The sequence below is a fragment of the Phaethon lepturus genome, unplaced genomic scaffold (genome assembly GCF_000687285.1).
Source record: "Phaethon lepturus isolate BGI_N335 unplaced genomic scaffold, ASM68728v1 scaffold5164, whole genome shotgun sequence".
Taxonomy (NCBI): domain Eukaryota; kingdom Metazoa; phylum Chordata; class Aves; order Phaethontiformes; family Phaethontidae; genus Phaethon; species Phaethon lepturus.
In genome coordinates this window covers 34940-54944 of record NW_010533922.1, presented here as the reverse complement: position 1 = coordinate 54944, position 20005 = coordinate 34940, and the positions used below count along the sequence as shown (strand labels likewise).

General features: G+C 37.3%; 1 protein-coding gene across 1 annotated transcript in view; it reads left to right on the top strand.

Moving 5' to 3' along the window:
* Window positions 1-20005, top strand: part of SMAP1 (small ArfGAP 1) — a gene marked incomplete at its 5' end in the record, with an annotated part of 72882 nt that overhangs the window by 34277 nt on the left and 18600 nt on the right. Inside the window, one exon of the mRNA XM_010285353.1 lies at window positions 11164-11248. Within this exon, the coding sequence (XP_010283655.1) occupies window positions 11164-11248 (85 nt within the window). The remainder of the gene's footprint in view (window positions 1-11163; window positions 11249-20005) is intronic.

The window sequence follows — 20005 nt, the reverse complement described above, 5'->3', positions numbered from 1 at the left end:
ATTAGATTTAATACATTAATATAAGACAGTTTAAAGAGAAAGATTTAATCTTTTATATTTTGCCATAGTCTCAGCAGTAAGTATAAAGACAACATCATTGTAGGAAATGATGCTTCTATAGTTGCATACCTTGTTTTGAGCAAGGTAAAAGGCCTCAATGTCTGATGCATATACTAGAAAGGAGCTAAACTGTTGTAGCTAAGTATGAGACATGAAAGATTATAAGCCTTCTTGGAATAGATTGATTAAAGTAAATGAGATCTGAGCTAACATTTTAAATTCAGTTAAAATAAAATGGTAGTACTGAGTGGTCAATAAGTTATTACCTTAGGAATAGCCTTAATCCACATTCCATAGATGTTATTAACATATTAGCCTAGACCCAGATAAAATTACATTAATGGAATAAGAGCTGTCTGTTAGTTCTGCCATGAGGTTTTAATTCAAATGACTAAAGGTATAACAAATTTTACATAATCTTGTGCAAATACCTTGACCTAACTGTGAAAATCTAACAAAATCCATACACCCAAGTTTTTAAAGTGGAAACTTAGATTAAGGACCACTTAAAAATGTTTTCCTTTGGGAGTGTGTTTTGACTGAATGACCTTCATGTGTACAGAATCCTATTTAAGAACAAAAAAAGGGAAATTCAGTTTTGGTGGTTTGCTTGGTATAAATGCGTTAAATTAGCTGACCTACATCAGAGTGAGTAGTTCAGTGTCTGAGAGTGATTCATGGGAATAATCACAATAGACTGTTGAATAGTAAACTTACATTTTCCCTTTGAGTTAATTGTTTGTTTGAGGTAATTCTAGTTTTATAGATAAGAGTAGCAGCTTTTTTTTTTTGGTTGACATGCAGTTTTTTCTCTTGATTAGAAACGCCTCAGAGTTTGCTTGCAGAGTCACTGTAGTCTGTACAACTTCATAATGATACCACTCTAGTGTATCTTGTGACTCAGTGTAGTATACTTGTTCTCTGGCTTTTTTTGCTAGTTAGGCAAAATAGAAGTTCATCACTTGCTAAAAGTAGCCTAAGTTTGGAAGAGCTAGTCTGATTTCTAAGTTTCTTCATATTTAGTTGCAAGTCTGAGAAAAATGCTGGTATCTTATAGGAGGGTGAACAGAACAACACATTTCATCTTTAACGTGATTTCAATTCAATATTATGAAATTATTAGTTTTTACTTATTTGCATGTCAGATACAAAAGCTGTAAAACGTTCTTTAAAAATTCTAGGATACCTACACGAGTAATGCTTTGAAAAGATACAGACTAAACTAACTTGTATAGTAGAAGTATATGAGCTGTCAGGAAAAATCATGTCTGCAAGCCTATTGCAAGCTTATAGTAAATTGCTACCATTGTTTTCTCCTATGGGAATTCTCAAATGTTTATACTGTCTTGCAAGTTTTATTGCAGGCAGGTAATGAAGAGGGAAAGAATCCAATTACTTCATGCACAAAGCATACAATTCCTACCTAACAAGAGCAAAGGAAGACTTTTGTTCAGTAACCATAGAAGCATCTATGAGCTCTAGTGGGTAAACTGGAAATTGCTTTTAAGCTAGAAGTTCTTTTCACTAAATTATTTGGTGGATCTTCAGCTTTCTTAAAGCTTCTTGTAGTTAAGGTAGGGTATAGAAATAAGAAATGCATGAGTAGGTCTGATGTTTATGAAACAGACTGCATTCTAAATTCATGTGATTTTTTTCACTGAAGTAGAAAATTGAGGAAAATGTGCAGAGAAGTACTTTTGTGTGTAATATTTAAGTATGAAAATAGAAGCAGATAACTATACTGGACAGCTGATGGATCAGATTTTTGACAGTGGCCTGGCTCATGCTTCAGCATAGGAGAGTTATTTACAGTAGTAACTTATGACTGCTCTGACCTGGGAGTTTTTTTCTGCTTCAGAGCTATTACTCATGTGGCTTATGTCTTGCACCATGCATGCTACCCCTTCTAATGCTCTTAGGTAAGGTAAATGAGAATAAGGTCAATGTTAATCCTAAATGCTGGTATTGAAACATGCTAGATTATTTGTCGCCATCTCTGGAAGTGTCGCCATCTCTGGAAGTGTCGCCATCTCTGGAAGTTTGTCGCCATCTCTGGAAGTGTTCAAGAAACGTGTGGATGTGGCGCTTCAGGACATGGTCTAGGGGACATGGTGGCGCTGGATTAATGGTTGGACTTGATGATCTTGAAGGTCCTTTCCAACCTAGTGTTTCTGTGATTCTGTAATTTACATGAATATCCTGTAGTAGTGAATTTAGCAAAAGTTCCACTTGTTTTTAAAGTATTTGGGGGGGTTTACATTTCTGTTGGGTGTCACATGTCTTTTAGAACTGTTAAACCCTTAATGTTTGTACATATGAATATAATTGGAAAAAAAGAATAATGTTAAGTAATTCAAGCTTCCCTCTTCTGCTTCTGTAACCTGATGTCAAAGTCACTCATTACAGTGAAACATAACCACAGTATTTTCACTGCATGCTGGCACTTTTGAACCAGGCCTTACCAAATGAGTTTTTCACCATTGTCCATTCCAGTGCAAGATGCCCTCTGTCTCTGTCAGAGGGGAGTAATCTGGTGAACAACGATGTGCAGAGTAGACCATAAATGCAGAGTTTAGACTGACCATAGGCTCTGGAGTGTATGGTCTTACTAAAAAATGTTCTGAAAGGGTTGCAGTGTCCTTAATCATTTCACAAACTTGAATTATTTTCCTCTTTTGCTACAGTATAATTAAAAAAAGTTAATGGGGTTAACTGCAGAGCAATGTAGTTGCTGCTAGATCTGAATATTCTTACTTTTTTCACCTTCAAAGTCTAACGCTTATCAGAAGACCGTATGTATGTTGTCTGTTGAGTCAACCAAGCTAGCTGGTGTAAAGCTTTCCACTTCCCTCTCGTCTTCCCCTACCCATAGTCTTCTACACCTAGTTGCCAGATGTCCGTATGGGCACAGTACTGAGAGTTGGGAAAGGCCAAAGTGGTCTTTCACAGAAAGGGAGTGTCATCAACACCAGCAACAGACCTCACAGCAATCTGTTATGTATGTGAATTTAATAGGTGTGTGACTGTCAGTCATGGTGGTACTGACCCTCCTTTTTGTCTTGCCCGTGAAATAACCATATCCCTTCTAGACAACATGGTGTATGCTGTACTGTGATCTTTGTACAGAGGAAGGAGGAGGATTGACTTGTCAATGCTTTCATTATTTTTTTTCTCTGAGGCAGAATGAATTACTCATTTAATGGTTATCTCAAAATAGCTGGCTGAAAAAAATTTGATGAAATGCCTGACTGAGACACTGGACTTCCTACAGTATGCAACTTATGCTTCAGGTGTTACTTAATGTTCTTCACACTCCCATCTCCTGCAGAGATGTCTAAGTCTATGCAAGAAAACATAGCTGCTTGTTGCAGGGAGTGCAATTTTACCTTTGGATGAGTCTACTGCAAAACTATAATGCTTAAACTCAGGGCTTCAAGGCTTGTTTACACTAAGCTTTGATGGGTGAAGAAAACTTCGGAATCACTATGATTTCTAGGGCAAGTTCTGTAAATTGGTTGATTTTCTTGACTAATATGCTCCTTGTAACTGCTTGGCAAAGTCTATAGAACTCTAGAGAAAGGGAAGAGAAGGTGGTTATGAAGAAAATGGACCACCAATGGCAGAGTAGTGCTGTCTGTATGTGTGTATATATATGTGTGTTATCAGAATTATTATGTCAATATTGCATGTTTAGATGGGATGAGTTCAGAAGGCATAATGTCATATTGTATGGAATATGTCTTTGGTCAGTTCAGGTCAGCTGTCCTGGCTATGTCCCCTCCCAGACTCTTAATCAGCCCCAGCCTACTCACTGTGGGTGTAGAGCAGGCAGAAAAAGAAAAAGCCTTGATGCTGTGCAATCACTGCTCAGCCATTGCCACAACACTGGTGTTACCAACGCTGTTCTAGCCATAAATCAAAAACATAGCACCATACTGGCTGCTGTGAAGAAAGCTGACTCCATCCCAGCCAGACCCATACAAGCAATTAGTTTGCAGAATATATGGTATAAAATAGATTTTAGTTCTTTTGTCCTTGTCAAGGAAATGTCCTTATTTACTAGAAAATTTGCTTTAGAGTAACGTATAAGAGAGAGAAACAAATCTGTAAAATCAACCCTAGAACTCGATGTGTGAATAGAGGAATGAACAGTGTTACTTGCTGTTGTATTTGGTTTCAGCTAACTCAAGAAAAGTGTTTCACATAAATTAGATTGAACTAGAATGGTGTTATTAGTGGTATATTGAGAGCAATGCATTATGAGGGTTCAATAAAAGGTGATACTGATTTGTATAAAACTGAGCTTTGGTTTTTAAATTGAGACCTAATAGGGACGATTTTTTTTTTTTTCTGGTCTAAACTAGTGTTCTTACCCTATTTTTCAAATTAAACCTCAGATAACTTTTGTTGCACAAAATGAATAAAGAATGAATAACAGGAGAAACAGCAATGAACATTAAATGTAGGTTGTTGAATTACAAGTTACTCTTTCATGATGGAATAGCAAACTTTATCATTTTAGTTAAATTGGAAAGTTTTTTACAATTATGTTCTTTTGCTCTTGTCAGGGTGTAGTCAGGATTTGAGCAAAATAAAACTCAAAACTTTGGTACAAATTTTTGTAATTTTTCTACCAAAACCTGATGAACTGGAAAATACCTCAAATCTTAGAGATGAAATGGTAGGAAGATGTACAAGACTGGTAAGTGATTAATTCTACTGTTTCCTAATGGTAGGAAAATGAACAAGATTTATTAAATCATAGCCAGTATTTCTGAGTTACAAGCAGACTGGCTGGTGCAGCTTCCACTAATGAAGGCATCAGCTCAGTGTGAATCTAAGAAAATTACACTATGTAAAATTATTAAAGCAGGCTTATGCACTTGTTTTCTTTAAAATTGTAAGAGATTACAGATGGAGGCCTGATCTTTTCCACAGTTGTCTGCTTTTTAATTTTGTTTGTGATGGTTTCTGAGCAGAAAACATTAAAGTTGACCAAGTTGCAGTGTGGAGATATATGCAGATTACAGGCATACACAGTTCTGTCCACAAATTTCAAGCCAATTGGCTTCCACTGGAAGTGTATAGAAATTAAGTGAAGATCCAAATATTCATTTTTGTATTACCATTTTATTTAAATAGGATAGAGATGACTCTTCTTACCTGTAGACATAATTTCTCAACTGTTCGTTTTGCTATATGTAAAGTTATGGGAAGTTCCTAACTATTTTTTAAATATCTGCTCTGTAGATACTGAAAGGTGATTTATCTTGTTACCTGAGGGCTACTTATGGATAAGGCTCTAGTGCCGTGTTGTCACAGTATGTTTTTATTGTATTATAGCTGTACAGCAGGCAGGATTTAGATATAGCTTGATTTGGGTACAAAATTGGGAGTCAGTCATCACTGGATACTAAATAGAGAATTGAATTAGAGCAGAAACTTAGGGGGAATTGTTTCCATGATATCAATTTTATCAGTTTTTAGTGCACAGCCACATACATTTGTCTTATTTACCTTTAATAAAATACAGTTGATACAGGTCTTAAGAAAATGTTATCAATGTGATTATCTAATAATTTGACAATTAGTCTACCTTCTAATATTAAGTCATAATTCAGATACTTTATGAAGGAGTTGCATTTGTCTTAGTCTCCTATGTATCACTTCGTCTTTTCAGAATAATAAAAATAGAAATTCTGATCAGACAATAGAAGAAAAAGCTACTCTTGACCTTAGTCCATTCTTTCTTGACTCCTGTTAAGTACTTACCTTCCCGTACTAGAAGTGTGGCATGCCTCTCAGGATCCTCATAGCAACTGGTAGCTCCCTGCAGTAGAACTTCATTATTTTTCCCAGTTGCCTTTTTTTAAGTGTGGAGTATGAATACTGCAAAATATTCCTGCAGATGATACTTGTACTTAATTGCTGAAGCCATCTGAAGAGCCACTCGTAAAATAATGTCTCTAAGAAAGCTTTGGGAATAGGCTATGGCAGATACAGGTGAGACAACATCCAGTAAGAAGGAATGATTACTCGTAAAGGAAAGGGCTTGTTGCTACAAAACCAATCCTGAAACAGTGTTTCTCTGTGTCGGCCATCACAGCAGCCAAGGTGAATGGGCGCCTGAGAAGTCAGAGTAGTCCAGCGATTTCTTTTAGCCCTTTCCACTGGGAAAATTCAGAAATTATTAATTAGCGTACCTGAATGTATGCAAGGCCTTCAGCCTTGGCAAAAACCTCTGCCAAGAGTGAATAAAATAGAGTGCATGGGCATTGTCAGCTATCATTTGAGGGAATCACAGAATCGCAAAATAGTTGAGGTTGGAAGGGAATTCTGGAGGTCACTGTGTCCAACTCCCTGCTTAAGCAGGGCCACTTAGTGCAAATTGCCCAGGCCTGTATCCCAGGCAGCCTTTGAATATCTCTGGGCAACCTGTGCCAGTGCTCAGTCACCCTCACAATGAAAAGGTGTTTCCTGATGTCTACATGGAGCCTCCTGTGTTTGTTTGTCTGCTGCCTCTGGTCCTGTCACTGCACCAGTGGAAAGAGCCTGGCTCCAGCTTCTGCACTTCCTCCCGTCATATATCTGTATACATTGATGCGACCCCACTGAGCCTTTTTTCTCTGGGCTGAACAGTACCAGATCTGTCAGCCCATATGAGAGATGCTCCAGTCCCTTAATCGTCTTTGTGGCCTGTTGCTGGACTTGCTCCAGTATGTTCCATTGTCTCTTCTGCTTGGGAGCCCAGACCTGGGTTGCAGCACTCCAGGTGTGCCCTCATCAGTGCTGAGTAAAGTGGAAGGATCACCTCCCTTGACCTGAAGCTTGGTCTGGCCTCCGTTTAATTCAATATTTGCAAATAAACTGTTTTCAATAATCTCAGAATAATTTAAGGCAGAGGACATTGCTTGGTTTCAATAGGTACTAGCGGCCATTGGTGACAACTGTGAAAAATGGAAATGTAAGGCCTGTATATCAAAGGTGTTTTGATGCTCTTCTCTTTACATTTTTCTGAAACACTGTCATTGTACTAGTACTGTAAACATTATTTTGAATGAGAAACTGCTAATATATGACCTGAAGTAAATCTATCTAGGAATTGCTATAATCCACGTACTTCACTTAAAACCACGTATGTTGCTAAGCCAACCTTGAATGTTGTAAAAAATAGTAGCTGCAGTAACCTTGAAGGCTCCACTTGAAAATAAATGCACAAAATTGTGTACCTCTTCCCTTCTACTTGGCTTTTTAATAGCAGATTTTTAATACTATTTGTAGCTTATTTAATGCTGTTTAGTCTCCTATTTTTATGCATCCTTTTCCAAAGGACTCGACAAAGAATAGTTTATCTAGTACTGGTGTCAATACTTAAAAATAATTGCTGTGGGAGTCAAGCAGACTAGTAATAGAAATTGAGATGAATCTTAGTGCAGCAAGATTCCCAAGCATTTGTCATGCTATATTGCATCCCTACAAAATGTGGTAATTTTTAGATAAAGCAAAATACTAAATTAAACATTAAGAAATGTCAATGCCTTGTTATGCAGTATTGCTTGTTGCACACTTCTGTGCTCACTGTGTGCAATATTTAGCTTTAACATCTCAAAAGACCACTCTACATAAAGCTTAGTCATGTATAAGTTCTGTTGGAGCAAACCTACTAAAAAGAAATATGAAACATCACATTTCTCTTCATGATTTGGAATAAAACTTTAAAGTGGCTCCAGTGTGACTTCCCTTTTTGTTCTTTTCTGAAAGTTTCAACACCTTGATTATGCTAGAATTATACAGCCTGAAGGGACCTCTGGAGGTCCTCTGTTCCAGACACAGAAATATGGCATGATCTCTACTTCAGAAAGCTTTAGTAAGGCATTGCTCTTCATTATACCTTCTTCAGGTGGACCACAGTACAGTTAGTTACGTCAAGATCCATGGGGCCAAAGAAAGAACAAGACTATCTTAAACAGTATGGTAAAGGGGGGGTTATTTAGGTATTCTTAAATTAAGAATAAATGCATGAATGCAAGTTTCTCGTTCTAACTCATCCTGTTAGTGCCATCCTTAATTTATGCTTTAGAGAAGTCCCTGTCCATCTCTGAATCATAGCAGACCTTAAGCACTAAACAAGCGTTTTCTGAATTTGCACAAAAGCCTTCAGATGTGGCATGGAACATCTTAACCAGAAATCACACACAGAATCATTAAGGTTGGAAAAAGCCTTTAAGATCATCAAGTCCAACCATCAACCCAACACCACCATGCCCACTAAACCAGGTCCCAAAGTGCAACGTCTACATGTTTCTTGAATACTTCCAGTGATGGTGACTCCACCACCTCCCTGGGCAGCCTTTTCCAATGTTTGATCACTCTCTCAGTAAAGAAATTTTTCCTAATATCCTATCTAAACCTCCCCTGGCACAACTTAAGGCCAATGAAGGCATAATGAATTTTAAAATTGTTTGAAATCTCAGACAGGAGGATAGGAAATTCCAGCAACGGTGTTTGTTATGATGAGACAATGAGGGGAACGACGTAGTATTGCAGGTAAAATTAAGGGTAAGAGGAAGGGTTTTTTTGTTCCAGATAGCTGCTGAATATTGCTTTGTGTGACCACTATTTTACAGATAAATTATTGGCAAATTGTTAGGTGACTAATAGCTTTTTTCATGTTTCAGACTGAAGATTAGTGTGTTGGTAAAAACTGTGTAGCTGTAAGGGAGCTGAATAGTGCTTTAATGGGAAAATCATCAAAGTAATGAATGCAGTATTAATGTCTAGAAATATTTGCTGTACTAACAAGCTTGAAAATAATTTTGCACTGTTTCTTAAAGTAACTAGCTATGAGGTAACCTTAAACCCTTCTAGTTTACGTACTGGCAAGGGAGCAAAATGAGAGTGCTGATCAAGAAATATAGTAATGATACTGGAGAAGGATATCTTAAAGGATCTTATTTTTCTAGAAATCCATATTTTTATACCTTGTATCTCCATTGCTTTTCTTATTTAGAGAGTGATGAAACAGAAATATGCATTTAATAGTTATTGAAAATATTCATTTGACAAAGCAGAGGACCTAAGTAGATTATTCCTACTATATTTTTAAATTTTTAGTTTAAGTAATGAGATTAATTTGCTACAGTAAGAAGTACTAAATAAAAATGAGTGCTCTTTGAACTCTGCTTAGTTCTTACTAATGTATGCAAAAGTGTGTTGGTTTCTCTGAAAAGTTTGCATTCTAAACCAACCCTGTCAAGCTTTAATTTATTTCTAACTTGTGTTTTTACATAGTTATCATAAATGAAATCTGGAGTAATGAAACTTTACACATTTAATACAGTTCTAACAGTTTTGCTTTTCAAATTAAAGTTGGTTTATATTCAGAATTGTTAAGCGGTTACAACACAAAAAAAAAGTTAGTTTCATGAAATCAAGCAACATGTTAGAAACGCTTCTTTTCACAGCTTCTGTGACCCATGGTGCTCCTAACAGAGTTGGAGGAGAACCAAACGTTCAAATTTTTATGATAAATTCTGTTCTGAAATACTCGCTGTTAATTCTGATTGATGTTCATAATAATAATTTAAGTTTTATGGCATATTTACTGAGGTATGGTCAGTTGTAGAAAACTTTATTTTGAATGGTCACTTTTAAAATATTCTTGATATGCAAAAATTTACTTTCAAAACCCATACTTTTTTCTCATACCAAATACAAGGGTTTTTTCTCTGCAATATTGAGTAGCATTTAGAATAAGTGTGTTATTCTTCAAATCACATACTTAAAGATGAAGATTGTAATACTATATAGAATCAGGGAATCCATGGAATACTTTTTCAGCAGGCAGTTTCCCAAACAATTTTGGTCTTGAATAAGGTATGTAAAGTCAACATAAGGATTTTTGGTGAGAGGAAGCAAGTATTTCCAAGATCAGTTTGAGTGTGAAGATAAGTCTTACGGGCATAAGCCTTATGAGGGTCATCTGAGGGAACTGGGATTGTTTAGCCTGGAGAAGAGGAGGCTGAGGGGAGACCTTATCGCTCTCTACAACTACCTGAGAGGAGGCTGTAGCAAGATGGGTGTCAGTCTCTTCTCTCAAGTAACAAATGATGGGACAAGAGGGAATGGCCTCAAGTTGGGCCAGGGGAGGTTTAGACTGGATATTAGGAAAAATTTCTTCATTGAAAGGGTTATCAAGCATTGGAACAGGCTGTCCATGGAAGTGGTTGAGTCACCATTCCTGCAGGTATTTAAAAGATGTGTACATGCAGTGCTTAGGGACATGGTTTAGTGGTGGACTTGGCAGTGCTAGGTTAACCGTTGGACTTGATGATCCTAAAGGTCTTTTCCAACCTAAACGATTCTATGATACCTCCTCCCTGTAGCTTCAGAAATGGAGTTCAGTTCATTGCACTCCTTTCCTGGAGGTTTTCAATTGGTGTTTACTCACATAAGAGGAGTGTCAGTAGTATGATAGGCTTCTGTTCGCTTAGGACATCTTTGAATACTCATGAGTTTCCTCACTGCTCTTTACAAACACTGAGCTCGTGGGTGGGTTTTGTCTTCAGGTTTACAAAGGAAAAGACCATAATACAGTCTATCAGTGCTTAGCATCTATAAATCCTGCATGTTCGGCAGATGCTTTGTATAGGAAGGCTAAATAATGCTATTAGTCTGCTTCTAATTTTAGATTTACGCTTTTAAAAATTTCAAGTTTCTTTTAATGCTGCAGAACTGCTTAGTTTGGATGTTGAAATTAGTTGATAAATGAAATTACAGACGGCTTTTTGCCTAGTGCATGATATTCAGTGGTTCAGTTTAAGCTTTCAGCCTATTTTTAACCTATCCTGGAACTTTGATGTATATAAAAATTGCATAATTACTGTTGAAGGTATGAGGATAATTTTTTACAACCATGTGCCATGTCCTTCATGACCGTAACTGCAACTTACTTCATTACACATCATCTTCATTATGAGAAACGAATATAGAAAAGGGCTTTTACTTCTGTTACTGAAGCAGCATCTTTAACGAGAATCTTTTAAACACTGTATCTTTTTCAGAAAGGTTACTCTTGTTTGGTTTTTTTCCCCCCCTTTAAAGCCACAGAAGAAAGAGGATCAGCAATCAGAAGCTAAAGCAAGTCCAAAAAAATCATCAGAACCCACTATTGACCTTTTAGGACTTGGTAAGCAATACATAATTATGTGTTTTTCAATCACACACAGATACATCATTTTATATTTTAATAGACATACTTTATTTTCTCTGTGCTTACTGGTAGTTAAATGAATTTGAAAACAATATAATAGAATCTATGAATTTGAAAATAAAGGAAAATGCCATAGGGATTCTGGGTCTACTAATACTTGTGCTTTGCTAAGGACAGTAATGAGCTCCTGTGGGAAGGGGAAGTTGTCAAAGTGATCTTCAAAGGGCTTGTGGATTCTGGTATTTCAATGTTCATGGTACAAGTGTACTTTTTAAATGAAAACGCTGAGGTCATCTGAATTGTATAACTGTAAAATACCTTGTATCAAAAATCCCTATAGTAGCTAAAAGAACAGTAAATTGTCTGATGGCAGCTGACTAGTATCTTGTAAAACTTAATACATTGGGCATTTCAGCATTCTGTACTCACTGTGACCATCTTTCATTTGTATCTAATACACATTTTGTTTTCTGACTGGCAGGTAGCTGTGTTTTTGTCTTGTAATTAAACTGTTTTGGACCCGAATCATTTAATTTGCACTGTCTGGCAATACTGTTGTGTTTTTATGCTTTTTCTCTGCTTGTTTCTGAAGGCCATATTCATAAAATCTGTGTTTCTTTTATCTAGTATTACTGTAAGTGTGTTTTCCCATTGGATAGAATCTTAAAATGGAACTTGAAAGATGAAATATTACAGTAACTATTTCCTTTTATTGTTCAGTGTTAGGCAAATTTTCTAAGTTGTAAGTGGATAGTAAGAGTATTCAATTTATGTCAATATAATGGTGGTTAAATTTCTACAAGATATTAGAGGAGCCTGATAAGTCTTTTAAATGTAATTCTTCTAAAGCCTTGACTTTGTAGAAAAATGTTTTTTTGTTTTTTAATTTTTGGTTTTAATGTATGAATAATGTTGCAACAAAACAATAAACTTCCTCTCTGTTTTAGAATTCACACTGTCTTCAAAACACTTGTTATTTTCCTTCTGGATGTAAAGTAGCTGTAAAATACTATTTTTGTACTGGTTATGTGTGTGCTGCGGTCCATATCTCATTCCATGTAATCTGCTACCACAGGCAAGCATGTCTTAATTAACACAGTAGAAGTTAGATTATGAATGTAGAATGAATATATTTAAAAAAAAAAAGTAATTTGGACTTGATGGAAAGCTGATTCTCCGTTATTTTCCTTTACCAGACCAACAACCTAATTAAGACCTAAAATTTAATCAATATGTTGTTTTGAGATTGCGAGGCTTCTGTATCCTTTCAGTCATGATTTGAAAAGAATCTTGCTAAAACTGTTTAATGATATGATAATGAACTTGGATTACATATGCTAACTTGAGATGTAATATGCAATAGAAAGAGTATTATAATTGGTGTTCAGCAGCTGTGCTTCAGCAAGATATACAAAGGACAGAGTTTATAATTTGTATGTTAAAAAGACATGATTTTAGAGGAGGGAGTGTTTAAAGGTCTTTTAGATAACAAATTCAAAGGCTGTGTAATAAGCTAGTAGCACTTGGAATCCACTGAGCTCTAAACGAGATCTGTATTAATGAGAGCAGACCTGCATATTTCATTTGAAGAGTTGTCTTTTAATTAATGCCTGCAATAGACTACTTCAGATAGTATTAAAAGAAAGATCACTTCAACCCAATATATCATAGAACAGCACAGGTTGGAAAGACTATCCGTGAAAGACTATCCGTGAAAGACTATCTGGTGCAACCTGTGGGAAGGGGAGCTTAAGTGAGATTATCTAGCATCCTGTCTGATCACATCTTGAAAACTTCCAGTGATGGGGACTCTACCACATCTGTGGGGAAGTTGTTCTGATGATTGATCTCACTGTAAAAAAAAATTCTTTCTTATGGCAAGATGAAACCTCTCCTGGTGCAACTTGTACCTATGGCCCCTTGTCTTCTCTGTGTGGCTCCTTGTGAGGAGAGAGCCTCTGTCCTCTTTGTAGCTGCCCATCAAGTACTGGCATACTGTGATGAGATTCTCCCCTAAGCCGCATCTCCTCCAGGAAAAAAAAACCTAACTCCTTCAGTCTTTCCTCATAGGGCAGGTTCTCCAGCACTTTGACCATCTTCATGGCCCTCCTTTGGACCCTCTCCAGTCTGTCTATGTCTGTCTTGAATTGTAGGGACCAGACCTGGGCACAGACTCCAGATTTAGCCTGACAAGCATGGAGCAGAGAGAGATGTGATCATCCCAATGGCAGATAGTAATGCCCCTGTGGATACAGCCCAGAATCCCATTTCCCTTTGTTGCTGCAGCAATGCACTGCTGATCAAACATTTTGGTATGTCATATCAAACAATATTAAAATGGATATGATTGCATAGCTCATTCTTCTTATTGAGTGGACATGTTTCTAATGAGGATTCATTCTCTCACGTCTTCATTTCTGCAAATGAAGAACAGTAGTAGCTTTTATTAGGGCAGATCAGAATTGCTTAGGATAGTAGATTAAGTAATTTTAATGGATCACAATTCATGCTAGAATAATTCTTGCTTTCAAAGCAGCCCAGCCTCTTGCGAAGTATTTTCTTGAGTAAGCCTTAGTGCTCGCTTTGGGTATGGCATTAACCTTCGGGTCACTACTCTTTTTATCTCATTTGGGTGTTTAATAGTGACCTTATCAGAAGGTAAATAAATCCTGTGAGATTGGGCGTACCCAGTGGTAATTGCAGCTAGACAAGATAACTTTCTAAAAAGAAATTGTTTTTTATTTTTCTTTACAAATTGCAAAATTCTCAAGATAAGCAAATTGTATCTTTAAATCTTGTAGCAGCAGAGGAGGCATAATATCCATAATGCCTATATTATCATGTTTGTGTTTCTTCTGAGCCTTTTTGAAGAGATTCATGTGGTTCCCTCAAGTTGCTGTTCAGGGGGTTTATTATTAAGATAGTGTTTGGATAGTGACTTTTTCATGATCCAGCTACATAAACATTTGTGTCTTTTGGCCTTTTGATTCAGAGTAGATTTTAGTTCAATTCTCTGCACACAGAAAGGTGGGGAAGTGTACATGCACAAGCTAAATATTCTTACGTTCTCCACAAGCAATAGTGTTAGTGTTCTTGCTATGCAACCCCAAATTCCTTTCCTCTCTTCCTAAGCTATAAGAAATCACAGCCTGTATCTGTAGGCTAAAACTGAAGCATCTTTTTAAATGATCACTGCAATTAGTTGGATCTTGTCCACACTGAGAATGCACCCTATTGAATAGGTAGGGACTTAAAATTGATGCTGAACTCGATAATATGGAATTTTATAATGTTAATTTTTAATAGGAGAAATATAGGATACATTTCTCAGTCTGAAAATCACAGCATGTAAACCAAAGTTTTTCAGCACTTAACTCATTGACAGTGTTGTATTTTCATCCTGTTGCTGTTAACCTTGTACTCTGTGCTGCTTGATATTTTGGGGTTTTGTGTTACAAGTTAGATGTCTCCACTTAGGCCAGATTGATGTAAAGACAGACAGTTTTTTAAAATACTTGTAAACAACTGTATGATACCTATGTATGATCAGTGGGAATCTTTTCTTGGAATATTACGCAGGCAATTTTGGACTATGCTGTTTGTCAAGGTATGTCACTTAAACATCAGTTCAGCAAATGGAAAAAAAAGAAAAAAATTGTATTTTTAAACTGTATTACCTTACAGAATTATCAGAAAGAAGGAAAGTGCATTTTACATATTCTGCATCATTTACCATGTTTAGATGTGCCCTTCATAAAACAGACAATTGCATATTCCGGAATAACCGTTGTAGTAAGTTATAATGTATGACATAGAGAAAAGAGATTTACTGTGTTGTTACCATTAACTGAAATTGATGTCTGGAGCACTCATCTGGCATGGTTGGAGATGAAGTATGATATGCTGAAAGCTGTGTATCTGCTTGTATGTGGGAAATATTCTCTGAAGGAGTTCTGTGAAGTTTTGAGAGCTTAATCATGGTATGAAATGTAGCTGAAAGTTGCGTATCTGAGAAATGTACTTTTGTCAGTACTGTCCACTAGGTACCAAAGCAGTCATGGTAGGTCACAAGTTCAAAAGCTGCATTTAAGAAATAATAAAAGTACATCTGTAAGTACGTAAATATCATGTATCATAAAGTATGTATCATCACTTAGGTAAGCAATGTATCTACCCAAAATCAAAATGTTTGCATCCATTTTAGCATGCATAACAATGCATATAGCATTGTTAGCTTTCTGGCTTTCCACATTTTATTTTAAGTAGTATTATACAGAAATAGCCTCCCAATTGGAAAATGTTTTTTCACTTCTGTAAAGGATTTAGCATTAAATAAAATTTTTACTAATTTACTAATACAGTAAATAATTCCACAGTAATTTCAGACAGACAAACCTTGTTTGTATCTTTCCCCCAGATGTTGCTTAAAGTATTGAACTATTTCTCTCAGTTCTGCCTTTCTAGTAATTTGGTGTAATAAATAATGATGTGTACTCCTCCTCTATTGCAAGTCTTGGTATGGCTGTCATAAATGATTGTATATATGACAATAAGTGGCAGCCTAGTAACAAAGTTTTTGTAAATAGTTTCCCCCATAGAAAATGAGTTTCAGAAACAATGCAGAGCAGATCGTCTTTCTTGCTGTTTCCTTTTCTTGCTGTCTCTTTGAAGCTCTTCTGCTGGTCATTCTCACTGTTGGTACAGATAAATATACCAAGGATTAATGGTATATATGAAAGCTTTCATAATAAAAGGCAGCACTAAACTGGAAATTGTAATGTCAGGCGTTAATAAAATATATACAGAAAAGCACTGTAAAGGTAAACTTCACTGAAACACTTCACTTACTAAATATATCCTCGTAAATAGCTTTTGTTTCTGCTATCAAATTTAAACAAGACTTCCTAATCTGAGATCAGAAGCAGCATCTGCTACTGCACAGTATCGCAGACAGCAGTTGGATGTTATCTGTCATATTGTCGTAAATTGTAAGAAGAGAAGTTTGGGGACCACAGCTAGAAGGAACAATGAAGAACAGCATCTACTGACTTTCCTCGTTACCTTCTCTGACTGAGTGTGGAACCTCTGCCTTCCCTGCGCTGCTGTTGCAATGGCTTCTGCCACATCTAATACTTCCTAGCTATGAATGTGTTCTCCAGAAAAGCGATGTTGATTAAAAGTTAGTTGTTTCAAGGTAATTCTGTGATGGTTGAAGCTATAAATTTCTCAAAATAGTCAGACAGGCCTCTATAACTTTAATCTGATTTTTACCTGCTCCCTGGAAAGACTTATAGACATGTTTCCTTCTGTCAAACACACTCCCCCACTTCTTGTCAATTTTTAATGGTAGGCAGCACAAGTTGAAGGGAAAGTAATATACTTAAAATAATTTAGAACTCAGAACTCTGATGCAGTATCTTTCTTATACTACAGAAATATTTTAAAATGAGGAGGGAAAGGAGGAGGTGCTTCCTCATCCATGACCTGGTGCACTGAAGTTGAGAATATCTGTGATCTCTATACAAGATATGTGAACTATTATGTTGAAATACAACTCTGTGTATGCCTGCATGCATATATATATTTAAATCATAGAATCGCTTAGGCTGGAAAAGACCTTTAAGATCATCAAGTCCAACTGTTAACCTAACACTGCCATGTCCACCAGTAAACCATGTCCCTAAGTGCTGTGTCTACATGCCTTTTAAATACCTCCAGGGCTGGTGACTCCACCACCTCCCTGGGCAGCCTGTTCCAATGCTTGAGAATGCTTTCAGTGGAGAAATCTTTTGTAATATCCAATCTAAACCTCCCCTGGTGCTACATGAGGCCATTTCCTCTTGTCCTATCACTTAGTTACTTGGGAGAAGACTGACACCCATGTCGCTACAACCTCCTTTCAGGTAGTTGTAGAGAGACATAAGGTCTCCCCTGAGCCTCCTTTTCCCCAGTCTAAACAACCCCTCTTCCCTCAGCTGCTCCTCATAAGACTTGTTTCCAGGCCTCTCACCAGCTTTGTTGCCATTCTTTGGACATGCTCGAGCACCTCAACGTCCTTCTTGTAGTGAGGGGCCCAAAACTGAAGACAGTATTTGTCGTGTGGCTTCACCAGTGCCAAGTCCAGGGGGATGATCACTTCCTTAGTCCTGCTGTTCACACTATTTCTGATACAGGCCAGGACACTCTTGGCCTTCTTGGCCACCTGGGCACACTGCCGGCTCATATACAGCTAGCTGTCAACCAGCACCCCCAGGTCCTTTTCTGCCAGGCAGCTCTCCAGCCACTCCTCCCCAGTCCTTTAGAGTTGCATGGGGTTGCACCCAAGTGCAAGACCTGGCACTTGATTTTGTTGAACCTCATACAGTTGGCCTTGGCCCATTGATCTAGCCTGTCCAGATCCCTCTGTAGAGCCTTCCTATCCTTAAGCAGATCAACACAGTGTGCCCAGGTGGCCAAGAAGGCCAACAGTGTCCTGGCCTGTATCAGAAATAGTGTGAACAGCAGCACTAAGGAAGTGATCATCCCCCTGGACTTGGCACTGGTGAAGCCACACGACAAATACTGTCTTCAGTTTTGGGCCCCTCACTACAAGAAGGACGTTGAGGTGCTCGAGCATGTCCAAAGAATGGCAACAAAGCTGGTGAGAGGCCTGGAAACAAGTCTTATGAGGAGCAGCTGAGGGAAGAGGGGTTGTTTAGTCTGGAGAAAAGGAGGCTCAGGGGAGACCTTATGTCTCTCTACAACTACCTGAAAGGAGGTTGTAGCGACATGGGTGTCAGTCTTCTCCCAAGTAACTAAGTGATAGGACAAGAGGAAATGGCCTCATGTAGCACCAGGGGAGGTTTAGATTGGATATTACGAAAGATTTCTTCACTAGGTGGTGGAGACACCATCACTGGAAATGTTCAAAAAACGTGTGCACATGGCACTTCAGGACATGGTTTAGTAGGCATGGTGATGTAGGTTGATGGTTAGACTTGATGATGCTAAAGGTCTTTTCCAACCTTAGTGATTCTGTGAAATATCTGCTATAGCTTCTCCTAAATATTAGCATCACAAAGCAACAAGATTGGATATCAGGAAAAAATTTCTTTACTGTGAGAGTGGTCAAGTGTTGGAACAAGCTGCCCAGGGAGGTGGTGGAGACACCATCACTGGAAGTAATCAAAAAATGTGTAGATTTGGCACTTAGGGACATGGTTTAGTGGGCATGGTGGCATCAGGTTGATGGTTGGACTTCATAATGCTAAAGGTCTTTTCCAGCCTTAATGATTCTGTGATAACACTCCTGCCCAACTTGGTGTCATCTGCAAACTTACTGAGCGTGCACTTGATCTCCTCATCCAGATCATTGCTAAAGATATTAAACAGAAGTAGACCGCTAATTTGACTCCAGTCAAAACACTGTTAGGTTTCTTATATATTCTACAATTTAGTTCTTTGTGGAATCTTTTAGTTTCATGAGAGGGAAGATGCTTTTGGAGTTGCTTTTTAATAGATATCAATATTCCAACTGTTACATTTTCGAGAAATCAGTAAGACAGGATCATCTGTTAATACTATTCATACAGGCTTAAAACCACGTTGTAAACAATAATTCAAAATGTTTGGTTTCTGCAGTGATACAGACAGGGAAATATTTATTTCAGTGTAAAAATCAGTAAGAGATGAAAGGTATGTATGCTACCAAATAACACAGAAGCAATCTAGCAAAAACCTGGGTTTTCATAGTATTAATTTATAAGCAGCATATTAAATACTTGAAAAATACTATGTTTTTGCATGTGTTCTCATGAATGTTCTAAATATGTGAAATGCTTGTTTTGGTAAATGATTACATTTAAATTTTCAGTCTTACATGTTAAACTTTTTTACATTCAGGGAAATTGAACCACTTTGGAATTTGACAAGAGAGATATTTTTAATATACGTGCCTCACTGAGAAAATGAGAACATTACATTATTAATTCCAGACAATCCGTTTGTATGAAAATTATGCACAGTTCATTCCTAAATTTATCTGAAACAGTGAACCTTTGGGGAGTTTTTGGAACTGCCTGTCTGCAGAATGACCTCAAAAGAAGCTTGTTACTTAACTTGCCAGTATATTTATTTACACACATCTTAAAGAACTGGCGTGGATGGAATGGTGGAGCACATTATACATACAGTCTTTTTGCTGCCCAATGACTTCCATTCATCAGAAATAAGAGGAGACCTTTGTAGCTAAGGTGTAAGTAGCTGTGGCAGAATCATAGATGAGTTTGTAACTTTCCTTTTCAGAATTGTTGAATTCTGAAATTCTCCCTGCAAAGTTAAATCATGACATAGTAATAAAATTGTCTGAGGTGGCTGCTTCATTCCTATGGTCATTGTTCAAGCCACTCACTGTTTACTCACCATAGGAAATTCTAATATTGCCAAGACATTCCCATGGCCATTTTGCCTTTGTGGAGTTGTTGAGACTTTCTTAGTTCTTGCAGACAGCACAGTTATCCTCACGAACTTTGCACACGTTTGGGCAGTACATACACTTTCTGAGGTTCAGTTTCTTGCAAATGCCACTCACTTTATCCCTCTCATATCCCTGCCTTCAAGGTATTTTGGTTGTCGTTATTGGGTCTGCTAGCCATTGCTAGCATGCACAGCTTGGTCTCAGTTTCCCATTGACATGAAGTGTATTTGAGAATTTGCAAACACTAAGCCATTAATGTTCATATTTGGTACCAAATT